At 40.2% G+C, this 16,214-nt stretch overlaps 1 protein-coding gene across 1 annotated transcript in view; it reads right to left on the bottom strand.

Annotated features, from left to right (window-relative positions):
• Nucleotides 1-16,214, bottom strand: part of LOC308081121 (sodium/hydrogen exchanger 2-like) — a gene marked incomplete at its 3' end in the record, with an annotated part of 80,155 nt that overhangs the window by 60,971 nt on the left and 2,970 nt on the right. The window contains exons 2-3 of the mRNA XM_080457515.1: nucleotides 3,168-3,327; nucleotides 2,309-2,634 (exon numbers count right to left, since the gene is read on the bottom strand). Coding sequence (XP_080313641.1) covers nucleotides 2,309-2,634; nucleotides 3,168-3,315 — 474 coding nt within the window. The 5' untranslated portion in view covers nucleotides 3,316-3,327. The remainder of the gene's footprint in view (nucleotides 1-2,308; nucleotides 2,635-3,167; nucleotides 3,328-16,214) is intronic.

Here is a 16,214-nt window from a genome sequence, read left to right as displayed (position 1 = left end):
TGACTTGATTTAACTTTTGCGTTGCGCTGCCCTGTTGATTAATTATTTGGCATCAGCTGTGTAAGAATATATAACTATTTTAAATGGCTTTCATATACTCTTGGGGATCTGACTAATATGACAAGTTGCTTATTGTGAACACAATAGCCTACGCTACAAATTAATTAATATGTGAATTTATTTGGATGTAAAAAAAACGTAGACCCGGCTCAGCCGGTGCCGACGGGCCGGGTCGGGTCCCGTTGGGTTTGGGCTAAAATCTTAAGCACTTACATTTTTTATAAGATGATAGGATCATCTAGTGTGATTTTCATTTTGGCTGCTGTCTCGTTAAACCCATGCTGCGGGTGAATATTATATTATAGCCTATATTATATATATTAGCATATATTATTATTATATTCCCCGCGTAAACGCTACGTTCATGACCCCCCAAAATAACCATATTTGAACTGGGGACCCCCCCATTTTATTTGACTCGGTTCCACAGATAAATATTGTGAAAATAGCAGATCTACAAGCTCGCCAGGCGTTGGGTGCTCCATTGTGGTCTCGTCCCACAGGTTGAGAACCACTGCATTAAAAGCTCCAAGCAAGTTACATGTCTAGTATGTTGTTGACCACGTAATGTAATGTTTTTGGTTTGGCTTCTCCGTGGCGCGCGCGCCTCATTGTATGCTGTCCAAAATAACAGATCTGTAAGCTGTCGACAGACATGACGCAGCGCCGTTGATAGCTTGTATGTCTGTTATTTTGGGTAGGTAGGCGACGCACATACGCATTGCAGCAATGTGTCTGGGTTTGAGAGGCTTTGATTTATGTAAACTTAAAGTTTAGCTCTGTTCGGGATTACTGAACAAAGGTGGATGATGAAAGATAACGGGGACAATATGGATGTAAGTTAACTTTAACTGCGTCACTTCAGAGGAAACTATGGAGCTACTACAGAGATGTTTACACACCCCTGGAATCCATTAGAATGGTGGAAATAGAACAATACAGCCAACGTGAGTACATAGGCTATAGACCTTTCCTAAAACTGTCCAATTTATTATACCCATGTGCTACTGTTTGTCTGTGTACCACGTAGGAGCGTTGTCGCAACATGATGTAATTAATTATTTGGGAGCAGCCGGTGTGTACCAATAGTATAAATATTTTAAATGGCTTTCATATACTATTCCGGATCTGACTAATATGACAAGCTTATTGTGAACACAATAGGCTACAAATTAACATAAAAATGTATTTGGATAAAATTTAAAAAAAGAAGGAAAACAAGCCCAATGCGGCTTATAATAATCAGACCAGGCAACAGTGCAGAGACTGCAGACAGGGAGATAGGCTAGAGCATATATTGGATCGGGGATGACGGCTAGCGCAGTCTTCTCTTAAAGGCAATGGCTTCTGGCACGGTGATTGGTTTTATCATTGTAACGCCCAAACCACACCTATGCATAATGTAAGGGGTAGCTCAGGTGTTTGGCGGGTGAGAGGGGTGCCACAGAATACCGAATTTTGCGGGGAAACGCCTCTTGCCTAGTCCGAAATTCGTAATTAGTGGTTTGTTCAAATTTCACCCTGAATAGAGCCCTGTAAACACTACTAGAGAAAGTAGACTGGTTCGACACCGACCAGTCCTACCTACCTACCCCTGTCCCTGTCCCATGATGGGAGAAAAAGTCATGCACTATTTCCTGTTCAATCAATAGGGTGTTTTGGCAAAACCTTGGGCCACGACCAGTGGTGGAAAAAGTACTCAATGTTTTCACTTAAGTAAAAGTATTAATACTGCAATGTAGAAAGACTCTGTTACAAGTAAAAGTCTGTTAATCCAAATTTACTTGAGTAAAGGTACAAAAGTATTGGTGTCAAAAACGTTTTCAAATGTATAAAATGTATAAAAAATCTTTTGAAATAGCAGATCTACAAGCTCACAATGCGTCGCATCGCGACGCATTGTGAGCTTGTAGATCAGCTATTTTCAAATGGCCAAAATGTATAGGGCTGAAGTGAGTAATGTGTGTTTTGTAATAACAATCAAAGTATACAAAGTAACTAGTAACTAATGTTTTCAAATAATTGTAGTGGAGTAAAAGTACTCTGAGATAGCCTCTGAGATGTAGTGGAGTAGAAGTAAAAGTACAGACAATTGGAAATACTCCAGTAAAGTAAAAGAAAATACCTCAAAATTGTACTTAAGTACAGTACTTGTGTAAATGTACTTAGTTGCTTTACACCACTGACCACTATAAATAAATCACAGAGCAGGGAGTGAACACTTTACACATCATCATCAAACCGGTACCTGCAGGCTGATGTCCTGGACGCCGAACACCTCGATCTGGCAGATGGCGTAGAGGGACAGGCCGATGCCGATGCTGTTCCACAGGGTGCCCACCACGGCGAACCACACCACCGTGCCCACGTTCTCGAAGAAGGCCCGTGTGGGCATGAAGTAGCCGTTCTCCAGCGCGATGAGCGGCAGCATGTAGAGGAAGAAGATGTTGGAGTCCAGCATGTCGGGGGATTTCTCCTTGATCGCGCGCATGATGCCCCCCACGATCAGGCCGATGGAGATGAGCAGACACGTCTCTGGGATCCAGATGGTGATCTTATGGTAGACGTTGAAACCTATTTTGCGGGGGGGCGGGTTGAGGAGAGGAGAGAGTAGAGTAGAGTAGAGTAGAGTAGAGTAGAGTAGAGTAGAGTAGAGTAGAGTGGAGTGGAGTGGAGTGGAGTGGAGTGGAGTAGAGTAGAGTAGAGTAGAGTAGAGTAGAGTAGAGTAGAGTAGAGTAGAGTAGAGTAGAGTAGAGTAGAGTAGAGTAGAGTAGAGTAGAGTAGAGTAGAGTAGAGTAGAGTAGAGGACCAGCCATGTTAATTTAAGAAAAAAACTCAGGGCTCTTACTGCTCTTACTCTCATCCTGAACCCTAACCTATATTCATTACTAAAAACCTGTAAAAGTCTTGAAATTGTGTTATCTGACTTCACTGAATTTAATACTTTTTACATTCAGTCTGTTTACTTAAGAGCAGGAGAGACCCCTGTGACTTAACAAACGCTCTGTAGCAATGATTACTATCAGAATATAGTACTTTAACCTTTTTAACCTACCTTTAAGTAAAACATTTGAGTACTTTTTCCCACCCACCGTCTGTATACATACCAATTTTAGCAAAGGACGTCAGCAGGATCCACAGCGTGATCTCAAAGGGAACCTGGACGCGGTGGTAGTCCATGGTGAACACAGGGAGGTTGTCCCTCTCCTCATTGGAGAAGGCCTGGGGAGCCTCTGTGGCCTCTGTGGGGGTCATATATTCTGTGGACTATATATTCAAATGTTAAACAATACATAAAGCATTCACAAAGTCAGCTAAATAGTTATTTTCTTCATAGGCAACATCTGGTGTTGCTATGATATCTGAATGAGTCAGCGATTATTCGCCGACTCATTCAGACAAAAGTCAATTATAATATCCGTAATACTGATCTGCACACCATCAGTGGATAAACTTGTACAGTAGCCGTATCGGCGACAAGTTACACTGACTGCCCAACATAACCAGATTTGCATACTTCTTGATCTTCAAAGCTGTCCCTACCTACCTACCCGAGAGCAAATTTCTACTGCTCTTGAAGACGGAATCTCTCCTTGTATTGGCCAGGGGAGATTGTGCAATCAGGTTAGCCCACAACCACCAAAACTGCAACTAGTGTTTAGGTAATGGGAGTGCTATTAAAGGGTTAGTTCAGATTTTTTGAGTATTTTCTGTAGGAAATACTTACCATTAATGTAGTGGTTGCAAAGGTATTAATTGATTGCCCGAGTCCCGTGGTCAGAGCTATGGTCCGTGTCTGATAAATATGAAGTAGTTCCGGTAGATTAGTAGATATGGTGGGGGCCGCTCATTAAAAATAAATTAATTTAAAAAACTAGCGTCATTTGTACTGTTGACCTATTTCTACCATATAGAGCCTACTCTGTCTGCGTGAGTAGGCTGCCGCGGCGCAGTGATTCTGGACACAAACATTAGTACCATGTGACAGAGGGGTCGAAATTGAACGAAACCTGCTCTATATGGTAGAAATAGGTCAACAATACAAATGGCTAGTTTTTTGTATTTATTTATTTTTATTTGTTTGTTTCAGGAGTTGTTTTATATGTACTTATTACTGTTACTGCACTTCCAGAGTTTCTGGTGGTGCTGTGCAGCAGGACTGGTGGGAACCACATATACTGTATGCACTTTAGAAAGAGTCTGAGGTAGGAGTTAACTTATGTTTATATTCACTAGGTTTGATAGCAACCCAGAAGCTCATGTACATAATAGAGTGTATTGCATTCACCCAGCATGGTGGTTTATGACTACACCTATATACCATTTTGTGATGTGTAAATAATATTGTTTTCTGTATTGTAGAGTGCCAGTTTGCCAGACCAGACCCTGGTCAGCCCATGCTCCTATCTGTTGGGTACACAGTTGGCTCCTACCTAGGAGGTAGGAAGTTGGGCTTGCTAGTATATTGTATGTATTGTGTAATGATGATGGTGCTCAGTGATTAATTAGTGTGTTTTTATTATTGTAGGCTGACTGATAACACATGTGATTATATATTCGGAATAGTGGTGTGTATAAATAGCAATGCGTCACTGTCGGAATAGCGATGTCTTTAAAACAAATGGGAAACACCTCCATTCAGAAGAATGGAAGTCTTCTAAATAGCGATGTGGCGGAATGGCGATAGTGACGCATTGCTATTTATACACACCACTATTCCGAATATATAATCACAATGAATGTGAATTAATGTAGGCATACTTGGTAAACCATCTCATGCGCATTAATGAGACACTTGCATCTGATCTATTGTCAAATTAGCCCAACATCAAAGCACCTGTGTGTATTAATGCTTCATTAATCCTCCTTTATTAAATAAAATTAAAGTTTACACCTGCCTCAACCATAGGCATATGTCATTTTTGTGAGCAGCACTGCTTTCTTTTTGTCGTCTCCAATTAATTCTGGGCCTTTAGTTTGGAGACAATGGAGAGATTCAGTTTTAACCCAGAATGTACCCAAATCTCAAGCGCAATAGTTCAGGGTTCTCTCTAAATCCTAAGTGTATATATACATATGTTACTTTTGTGAATAATTATGATAGGCTACACATGAGCCAAGATTTCAGAGTCCATTATCGCGGTGCGGGATGGGGCGCGCTGTGCAAGTTGACACGCAACAAAAAGAAAAGAAAAAGCATTATACCGTTTCTCTCCCTCTCCTCTCTCCTGCCCTCCCGTCTCTTTCCTCCTGGTTAGAATCATCTGAGCTTAATATGTTAAATGTGTTGCTTATTTGCTGCCTCCAATGAATGAAAAATCATTGCAGAACAACACGCGCATGGGAGGGAGATCCGTTGTCATTTCATTGTAGATTTAATAAGCAGCCTATTAGCCTACTATTGACTGTACTACAATATGGCTTGGTAACATGAACATGAACTTGGATGCATCACAGCGCCACGCCTTTTTGAACTAGGAGATTACATATTTTCGAAGAAACTGTAGCATTTAAGGAACTAGGAAAAATAAATTAAGCATCTGTGCGGAACTTGGAGCTCTCCAAATTGCCACATTCAGAAGGATTTTTCTCACCTTCACAACAACTGTCTGTGATTCTAATGTCTCTGTCACCACCAGAAGTATGATGAAATTAAACTTTCACCTTAATCTGTCCACTTACTATATTAGTCCACTTCATATGCCCATAAATGAAGTCTTCAAGAGGCGTCCATGAGATGAGATTGCGCACAGCTCCACCGACAGCCTGGTTTGGTTTGATATTAGACCAGACTGGACAGTGCACAGTGTGTCTCAAACCAAACGAGGCTGTGCGTAAATGCTGTGCAGTGCAATAAACAAATTGATGCTATTATTATTATTATTATTATTAATATTATTATATTATAATTTAGCGCATTGGTGTGAGTGCGCTCCCATGGACGGCCTGGGTCTGTCTGTCTGTCTGTCTGTCTGTCTGTCTGTCTATCTATCTATCTATCAGTCATGAACTCATTTTCTCTCTATCAACCACCGATATCAAGCGAAAATAAAACTTCGCATTTGGAAGCTTTTCTGGCAGAGAGCTGCTTGAGTGCGTGCGCTCACCACCTAGTAACGGAGTGTCTGTCTGTCTGTCTGTCTGTCTGTCTGTCTGTCTGTCTATCTATACATCTATTTAAATATCTATCTAACTATCTATCAGCAATAAGGCCTAGCTGCCCCCCCATAAACAATATCAGTCCAGTAATGACAGCCCCGAATTTAATCTCACAACGCGGTGATCAGCAACACATTGTTGTGAGCTTGTAGCTGTAACGCTGACTGACACCTTTTGATTAATGATGCTTGCATGCATGTAGGAGGTGGGTTAATAATGAATAGGGCTAAAGTGGTTAATGTATGTTTCATAATATCATAATATATATCTGACAAGTAACTAGTAACTAAAGTTTTCAAATAATTGTAGTGGAGTAAAAGTACAATATTTGCCTCTGAGATGTAGTGGAGTAGAAGTAAAAGTATTGGAAATACTCAAGTAAAGCACAAATACCTCAAAAGCGTACTTAAGTAAATGAGTTAAATTCCAGCTGTCTTTATTGTTATTAGTGTGGTTGCCCTAACAGGGCAACCAGACTATAGTTATCTTCACGCTTTATTATTAATATAGATAAACTTTATTTACAATCGTAACTCCTCCCACAGTTTATTTTTCCCAATTTAGTGCCATATGCCAAAATGACCGGCCTCACCGGGAATCGTGTGCTTGTATTTTGCTAAGAGATTGGTTGCATAGTTTTATTGATACTGATTTATTAGTGCATTAAATTTCCCCATCCACTTTAATGAAAAAGTGAAAAAACTCAAATTCAAGTATTTTTTTCTCAGAAACCGTAAGAGCTAGAGTTACCAGATTTGGAGGGGAGGTTCATAATTTAGTCCGAAATTATTGAAAAAATAATTACACTAATCGGCCACATGGTGGTGCTATAACAGCCCCCTTTACGTTTTGGCCTATAACTCTTGAACCGTAGGTCGTAACATCAAAATTTATTTTTCCCTAGATTCCTTGGGTCATGACGCAACTCCCCATATAGGCCACGCCCATTTGCGTCAGGATAGATTTTCCGCCATTTTGAATTTTCTTCAAAACACACTTTTTGCATCTTTTCCTACAGATTGTTTCCAAATCTCACAAAAATCAGTACACGTGATCTATGGACCCATTTCATAAACTTTTCCAAACGGCATTTTGATAGTCCTTACCGTTCGTCCGTAATTGGCTTCCAAAGTTAGTGGGAGGGGCCCGTTTTACCAAAGATGCCAAAAATCACGAACGAATCGTCCAATCGATCCCAAATTTGAATCACATGTCGAGGGTGGTTTACTCAACAAATCACCAAAAGCATTTCCACTTTGATCCATAGGGGGCGCCACAACTGCGCAAAACGTTTTTGGGGGATCACTCCTCTCAAAATGAAAAGCAGGTGATCTTAGAAGTTACATGACGATGTCATTTGCCATCCGCTACATTTGTGGGAGGGGCCTATTTATTATATAAAATATTTTTATTCTCTGACCTACGGTTCAAGAGTTATAGGCCAAAACGTAAAGTGGACTGTTATAGCGCCACCATGAGGCCAAATGGTGTGATTATTTTTAAAATAATTTCGGACTAAATTATGAACCTCCCCTTTAAATCTGGTATCTCTAGCTCTTACGGTTTCTGAGAAAAAAATACTTGAAATCTATTTTTTTCATTTTCCCATTTTCCATTAAAGTGGATGGGGAAATGTAATTCACTAATAAATTAATATCAATTAAACTATGCAACCAATCTCTTAGCAAAATACAAGCACACGATTCCCGGTCAAGCCGGTCATTTTGACGTACGACATTGGGGGATAAAAACTGTGGGAGGAGATGCGGTTTGAAGTTTTTCAGTTTCTCTATAACAATAGTTTGGTTGCCCTGTTAGGGCAACCACACTAATTACATGTCAAGTGTGGTTTACTCAACAAATCCCCAAAAGAATTTCCACTTTGATCCATAGGGGGCGCCACAAATGCTCAAAATGTAACCTTTTGATGCAAAAACCATAAGGTTGGGGGGACCAATCCTCTCAAAATGAAACGCAAGTGATCTCAGGAGTTGTGTGAAAATGTAATTGGCGCAGCCTCCGACGGTATTCCTCCCAGCGTATTCCTCGAGTCCCGGCGGCAGCGACCCGCGACTCACGTCGGCGCAACCACACTCTGCAATTGCCCTGAATTGCGACCCGTCTAGTTATTATTATTATTATTATTATTATTATTATTATTATTATTATTACCCTTATTATTATTATTACCCTTATTATTATTATTATTATTAGGCCTATTATAATATACTGACAGACTGTGACTGGCTTGAGGCGTGACTGGCCCATGCAAGGTCGAGGCAGAAGGCCCCCACCCTAAGAGCTAGGGTTTGCCTGACGTTTCCTCCAAGGGGGTTTTTCGTTGCCACTGTCGCTAAAATGCTTGCTCAGGGTGGGACTGTCGTTTTTTTTTTGCTCTTCATGTAAAGTGTCTCGAGACAACTTGTTGTGATTTGACACTTTCATAAAATTGACTTGACATGTTAGGTTAAAACTCAATCAATTGGTGCATGTGAGTTTTTCGGTATTATAGTCTGTCTGTAACTGCTTGGAACTGAATAACATTTCAACAGATGCAATCACATGTTCCTGGCGTAAGAAGTATGCCTAATTCCAGTTTCGTCAATAGACAGACAGACAGACAGACAGACAGACTGACAGACAGACACACACACCTAATGAATGGAATGCTCTACCAAAATTAGTGAAGGAGTGCAAAACCCTTCTCTTCTTCAAATCTGCCCTCAAAGATCACCTTCAGGAGGCCGCAACTCACAACTGGCCCCTGTAAAAGTCATTACCCCCCCCCCAATTGTACATATTCCTTATGCTGTTTTTCTTCCTTTTGTTGTATAAGCAAAGTGTATGGTAAAGTGTATATCAGTCTGTCTCTTAATGTCATCATGAACTGAAAAGGCCCCCTGTTAATCAAGCATTTATGCTTCTCTAGGAAATGTGAGCCTTTTTAGTTTCTTGCCTATTAATTGAAATCTACTGTAAATCTACTGCTTTTCTCTGCAATTTCTAAATAAATACTTCAATCAATCAATTCAAACCATTATGTTCAGTTCACGTAGCTCTGAGACTGATCAGAACCCCTCCCTCCGTTACACTCTGCATGGCTCTGCGCGGCCTGTGACAGTGGAACGTCTCTCTCTCTCTCTCTCTCTCTCTCTCTCTCTCTCTCTCTCTCTCTCTCTCTCCTCTCTCTATATTAACCTTGGCAACACACCAATGAAAGTATAGTCCCGTGTCAGCAACATCGTGATGGCCTAAAATTAATCTTAATAGCAGTTATTGTAAATAATTTGTAAGTTAGCTCATGGACCTGCACATCAGTCTAAAGACAGCAGGTCAGCATTATAGACAGTTTCTCATTCACAGACATACAGTACAAGCAGGTCCCCACGTTCAGCACCACAGACAGCTCCTCATCATCAGACAACAGGTGGGCGCGTAACCGCGCGTTAAAAGCGGTTTCACTCGTTGACATGCCAATAAAGTATTGAATTCGCCAAAGCCAATGAGGTTTAGGCAATCGTGTAATGTATTGGAAGCACATGGTAATCAATCAAGTTTACCTCTATAAAATAAAGTCCCACCAGGTGATAATTCTCTTTTACCAAACATGGCTTACATTCAAGTCGCCAACAGTCGAGGAGGGAAAGCCCTCGTGATGGAATCGTTCCGTTATCTCCGGAATAAGTCCACCCCTGAAAAAATATATTGGCGTTGTGCCCACCCTGGGTGCAACGTGACCATGCACACACGGTGGCTGGATGTGCAGGCAGATGACCCAGCCATCATCATCTTAAGGCCGCCCGGTGAACATGACCACGCGGGAGAGGCGGATTTGGTTGCCACCACGGCTATAATTGAGCGGATGCTCAACCTGGTGGCAGCCGATCCAACTATCCCCGTAAAGCGGGTATATGACCAGATCGTTGCCCAAACCGCTCTGGTCCAACACATCCCCCCCTTCGAAGCCGTGAAAGCGCGTCTGGAGAGACGGCGGGCCAGGCTCATGCCTCCCATCCCCCGCAGAGTAGAGGACGTCGCCGTGCAGGGGGAATGGGCCGTTACCTGGGGAGGGGATGACTTCCTCAGTAAAACCAACAGGCAGCATGGCTTTTTGGTTTTTGGGACGGATGAGAACGTCCAGAAACTGAGTGAATGTGACCAGGTGAGAACCCCTCTTCAATAAAACGTCGTGTCAGTCAGTGAAATGAAATGTAGCCAATAAGCCAGATCATTAATTTAAATATGCATGATTATCAATGCTTGATCAAGCTAAAGGTGCTGGGGCTGAATATTTGTAATAAGGGTTTTCCGCAATAATATGACACAGGTCTAGTTTATATCAGTATGAATAAAATGCATTTTGAATGTTTTAGATATACATGGCCACGTTCAAGACATGTCCGAGGCGGTGCTACCAGTTTGCCACAATACATGGCCTCTACAGGGTCGTCCCCTTCATCATGATTTTAATGAGCGGCAAGACAGAGGATATGTACCGCTCTGTCCTCCGTCATGTTAAGAGGAGGGTCGAGCGGGTCACTGAAGAACTGTAAGTGTGTGTGTGTGTGTGTGTGTGTGTGTGTGTGTGTGTGTGTGTGTGTGTGTGTGTGTGTGTGTGTGTGTGTGTGTGTGTGTGTGTGTGTGTGTGTGTCCAATACTTTTACTTCTATACTCCATTACATCTTAAAGGCAAATATTGTACTTTTACTCCACTACAATTATTTGAAAACGTATTAGTTACTAGTAGTTACTTTTCAGATATATAGCCTAAATGATTATATTATGAAACATACATTAACCACTTTAGCCCTATTTAATTTATACCTATTTGAAAATAGCAGATCTACAAGTTTACAACACGCAACACATTGTGAACTTGTAGATCTTCTATTTTCAAATAGTTTAGAACTTTTACTTTTGTACTTTAAGTACATTTTGATGCCAATACTTTTGTACTTTTACTCAAGTAAATTTTGAATTCTGGACTTTTACTTGTAACAGAGTATTTCTAGATTGCAGTATTGGTACTTTCACGTAAATAATTGTAATACTTTTTCCACCACTGCTCGACGCTCACTGTATCATATGTCACTGGTCACTGCACCTTGCTTTTTTATATTTTAACACCTGTCTGTCTGTCTGTCTGTCTGTCTGTCCATCCCCCCCTTGATGTCCAAGATGGAGCCCTGCCCAAGTCCTGACGGACTACGAAATGGGCATGATGAATGCCTTCAGGGAGGAGCTGCCAGAGACGCGGATCACTGGATGTTTTTTCCACCTGTGCCAGAGCATGTGGCGTAAGGTGCAGGACCTTGGCCTGGCAGGTCAGTGTTGCATGCTGTGTTAAGTTAGCAGACCACAACAAAAAGTAATTGTGTGATTTCTTCACAGGATAAAGAACTAAATATTAAAATGTATAGGTGCTGTATAGGTTACATAAATAAATAAATAGATACATATTTTAATTTCATAATAATATGCTGATGTGTAGACAATTATAATTGTTATAATAATATACATTCATGGGTAGAAGCTTTTTTTATTTTATAAAATAAATTACTACATTCAGTGTTTATGAGTGCTTATGAAATGAGTATAAGTAACTTCTATTTCTTCACTCAACTTTTGCAGGTCCATACAGGCGGGACAGGCACCTGAGAGCCTGGTTCAGGAAGGCGATGTCAACCGGCTACCTCCCTCTCCTTATCCTGAGGCAGAACTTCAGGGCCTTTTGTACCAACAGAGAGACCCGCCGCCAGCTCCGCCGCTACCCCACGATAGGTGACTTCATCCAATATATGGAGGACACGTACGTGGGGGAGCGGGCACTGTTCCCACCGGCAGTCTGGTGTGTCCATGGCCGGAACTCTGACAACCGCAGCAATAACGCGGTGGAGGGTAAGAACTTAGATTTATTTATTATTATTATTATTAGTATTATTATTATCTTTGGAAATGTCTCATTCCAAATCTGTTGTATTTGCTTCAATATCTCTGAGCAACGTGGGAATTAAATGTAAATGGGCCATGTGCCATGTGTCCTGCATGTATCCTATAGTTCTTATAAATCTATGATTATTTCAGGTTTCCATCACAGATGGAATGTCCGGGTAGACAGGCGCCGTCCATCTGGGTGTTCATCCGAAAACTAAAGGATGAACAGAGGCTGGTGGAGACCGTTTGCGGCCACGTTGATCGCGGGGATCCACCACCTACCCAGCGAATGAAGTGGCGCCGGTTGGAGGAGAGGTTTGAGAGTTTATTCATACTAAGAACAAATAAATAATAAAAGGCTGTTGCATGGCATGGGATTCAAGGAGCAGGTTGAGGCTTTGGCCTAAACTCAGCTTAGGGAGCAGGGGGGTGACGATTGTTATTATATAGCTCCATTAAGAACCTCTCACTCCGCTATCATCTTGGAGCATAGCGGCGTGAGAGGTTCTTAATGGAGCTAGTTATTATAGAACGTATTGTGCACAACAAAAACGTGTTACCTATTAAAATGTATTAATGCTACTATATTGATGTATTATTACTAATATTAATGAACAAATGATTTCCTCCAACAGGCTTAAGATTCTCCGGCGCCAGTACCGCCGTGGACAGAGAACGCTGGACCAGTACTGGCATGCAGGCCAGCACTGCATCCACAACTTTGTGAATAGTCTGTCTGTCTGTCTGTCTGTCTGTCTGTCTGTCTGTCTGTCTGTCTGTCTGTCTGTCTGTCTGTCTGTCTGTCTGTCTGTCTGTCTGTCTGTCTGTCTGTCTGTCTGTCTGTCTGTCTGTCTGTCTGTCTGTCTGTCTGTCTGTCTTTCGAGTACATGTATCCTGACATATTGACCAAGCCCAAGTGCTTTGATTCTTTTTTTTGTTTGTTTCACTGTAGTGGATATTTTTCTGTTTCATAGTAGGCCTACTTTTATTTCTACGCCACTACATCTGAGGAAAATATTGTACTATTGTACATTGTGAGCATTGTGAGCTTGTAGCTCTTTTTATTTTCTTTTTCTTATTTTTTCCTCAAAATATTGTATATTAGAAGAACCTGTTGTTGTTGTTTTTTGTGTGGAACAGGAACAGTAAAGTCCTTTATTGATACCGGACATTATTGTAACAGAGTATTTCTTCATTGAAATATTGATACTTTTACTTAAGCAAAACTTTTCCCCCACTGTGCAAATCGTTCTGAAGCTGAAGGTATAGGGTTAATTTGGATATGTGGGCACCTTTTGAATGGGTTGAACCCACTAATGTTGGGAGTCCTTTTGTACTGAAGAGATGAGCGGAATATTGTGTATGTAGCGCCCCAAAGATGCGCACAGACCCTGTAGGTTTAGCTGCTTCTACGATGACGTAGAGCGTGGCTGGCACACGGCAGGAAAAGTGCCTTTTTATTCAAGATCCTCTTCTGCACGCCTCTTGCTCTTGTTCCTTGGTGGACAGCGAATCCCCGCATATTGTTACCATTATCATATTGTGAGATATCCAATCCAAATGTATCTATTAGGAAGACGCATTTTCTTTGAGGATTTGCATTGTGCTACCAATGGCACATTCTCATGCACGTTAATCGTTTATTTCTTGCTGCGCTGTTATAATAACTGCAGTATTTACGCACAGCCTCGTTTGGTTTGATATTAGTCCAGACTGGACAGCTGTGCGATCTTATGGACGCTCAAGTGTCTTCTTTGAATAGACTATCATATAAACGCAAATGACACAAGGAATTAACCGTCTCCCTTCTGCAGATTGTAGGACAATTATAACTAGAAAGTACTGTTCCTGAAGAAACAGTGTTGGATCGCTAAGAATGTTGATGGTATTGGGTATTGATATTGTTAGTAGTGTTAAAGGTTTGAAAGGTTTAAAGTTCTAAAAGTTTGAAAGGTTTGAAAGGTTTGAAAGGTTTGAAAGGTTTGAAAGGTTCTAAAGGTTTGAAAGGTTCTAAAGGTTTGAAAGGTTTGAAAGGTTTGAAAGGTTTGAAAGGTTTGAAAGGTTCTAAAGGTTTGAAAGGTTTGAAAGGTTCTAAAGGTTTAAGAGGTTCCAAAGGTTTGAAAGGTTTGAAAGGTTTGAAAGGTTCGAAAGGTTTGAAAGGTTTGAAAGGTTTGAAAGGTCTGAAAGGTTTGAAAGGTTTGAAAGGTCTGAAAGGTTTGAAAGGTTCTAAATGTTTGAAAGGTTTGAAAGGTTCGAAAGGTTCGAAAGGTTTGAAAGGTTCTAAAGGTTTTAAAGGTCTACGGTTCTAAAGGTTTGTCGGTGTTGAATAGTGTAAAATGTAGTTTTCTAGGGTAAAACTGTGGTTGCTAGGGTCTGATAGCCGGTTGCTAGGTTCTAATAGGTGGTTGCTAGGGTCTAATTGGTGGTTGCTAGGGTAAAACAGGTGGTTGCTAGGTTAGAAAGGTGGTTGCTAGGGTCTAATCGGTGGTTGCTAGGGTATGATAGGTGGTTGCTATGGTCTAATATGGTGTTGCTAGGGTCTAATAAGCAGTTGCTAGGCTCCACTGTAGCTAAATATGATTGCCCCATTGAAATGAATGGGATTTCTTTTAGCAGTAAAAAGTTAAATATCTCTAAAAGTACAAATTATTAAAAAAATTCAAATGGTAGCCAATATGTCCTAAGTAGGCTGAACGTTATAGAGTTGGAACGGAGTTTCTAGCTAAAAGTATGAATTTCCCCATTGAAATGAATGGGATTTTTTTAGCAGTAAAAAGTGAAATATCTCTAAAAGTACAAATTATTTCAAAAATTCAAATGGTAGCCGACATGTCCTGAGTAGGCCGAACGTTGAAGAGTTGGAACGGAGTTTGTAGCTAAAAGTATGAAGGACTAGTTAGGGGCCAAAAAACTGTCCCAAAAACGGTGAAGATAACAGTAGTGTGATCGCTTTAGCGATCCCACAATCACAGACATTTGTTGAGAATTAGAGAGAGGGAGCCTTTGGATTTTGTGCCGCGCTGCGCCCTGCAGCCCCAGCAAAAAAAGAAAAGAAAAAGGGGGTCTCCAGTTCAAATACTATCATTTTTGGGGGGTCAGGGCCTGAAAAGGTTGAAAACCACTGGTTAACCGTGGTGAAGTGTTGGATATTGTCTCCATAGACTACAGGCTGCGCTCACAGAGATCCCGACCGTTACGCAAGAGAAGGAAAGGACAACATAATAATAATAATAATAATAATAATAATAATAATAATAATAATAATAATAATAATAATAGTCATAAGGGTAATACTAATAATAATATATATTAATAATAATAATAATAATAATAATAATAATAATAATAATAATAATAATAATTGTCATAAGGGTAATAATAATAATATATATTAATAATAAAATAGCATGACATAATAATAACAATAATAATGATAATGATGATAAGGGTAATAATAATAACAATAATAATAATTGTCATAAGGGTAATAATAATAATAATATATATTAATAATAAAATAGCATGACATAATAATAACAATAACAATGATAATGATGATAATAATAATAATAATAACAATAATAATAATAACTAGAAAGTACTGTTCCTGAAGAAACAGTGTGGGATCGCTAAGAATGTTGATGGTATTGGGTATTGATATTGTTAGTAGTGTTAAAGGTTTGAAAGGTTTAAAGTTCTAAAAGTTTGAAAGGTTTGAAAGGTTCTAAAGGTTTGAAAGGTTCTAAAGGTTTGAAAGGTTCTAAAGGTTTGAAAGGTTCTAAAGGTTTGAAAGGTTTGAAAGGTTTGAAAGGTTTGAAAGGTTTGAAAGGTTTGAAAGGTTTGAAAGGTTTAAGAGGTTCCAAAGGTTTGAAAGGTTCTAAAGGTTTGAAAGGTTCGAAAGGTTCGAAAGGTTTGAAAGGTTCGAAAGGTTTGAAAGGTTTGAAAGGTCTGAAAGGTTTGAAAGGTCTGAAAGGTCTGAAAGGTTTGAAAGGTTCTAAAGGTTTGAAAGGTTTGAAAGGTTCTAAAGGTTTGAAAGGTTTGAAAGGTTTGAAAGGTTCTAA

The sequence above is a fragment of the Gymnoscopelus braueri genome (genome assembly GCF_963280865.1).
Source record: "Gymnoscopelus braueri genome assembly, contig: SCAFFOLD_121, whole genome shotgun sequence".
In the NCBI taxonomy this organism is placed as follows: Eukaryota; Metazoa; Chordata; class Actinopteri; order Myctophiformes; family Myctophidae; genus Gymnoscopelus; species Gymnoscopelus braueri.
The sequence above is the reverse complement of the archived record's forward strand: the minus strand, read 5'-3'. Positions and strand labels throughout refer to the sequence as shown.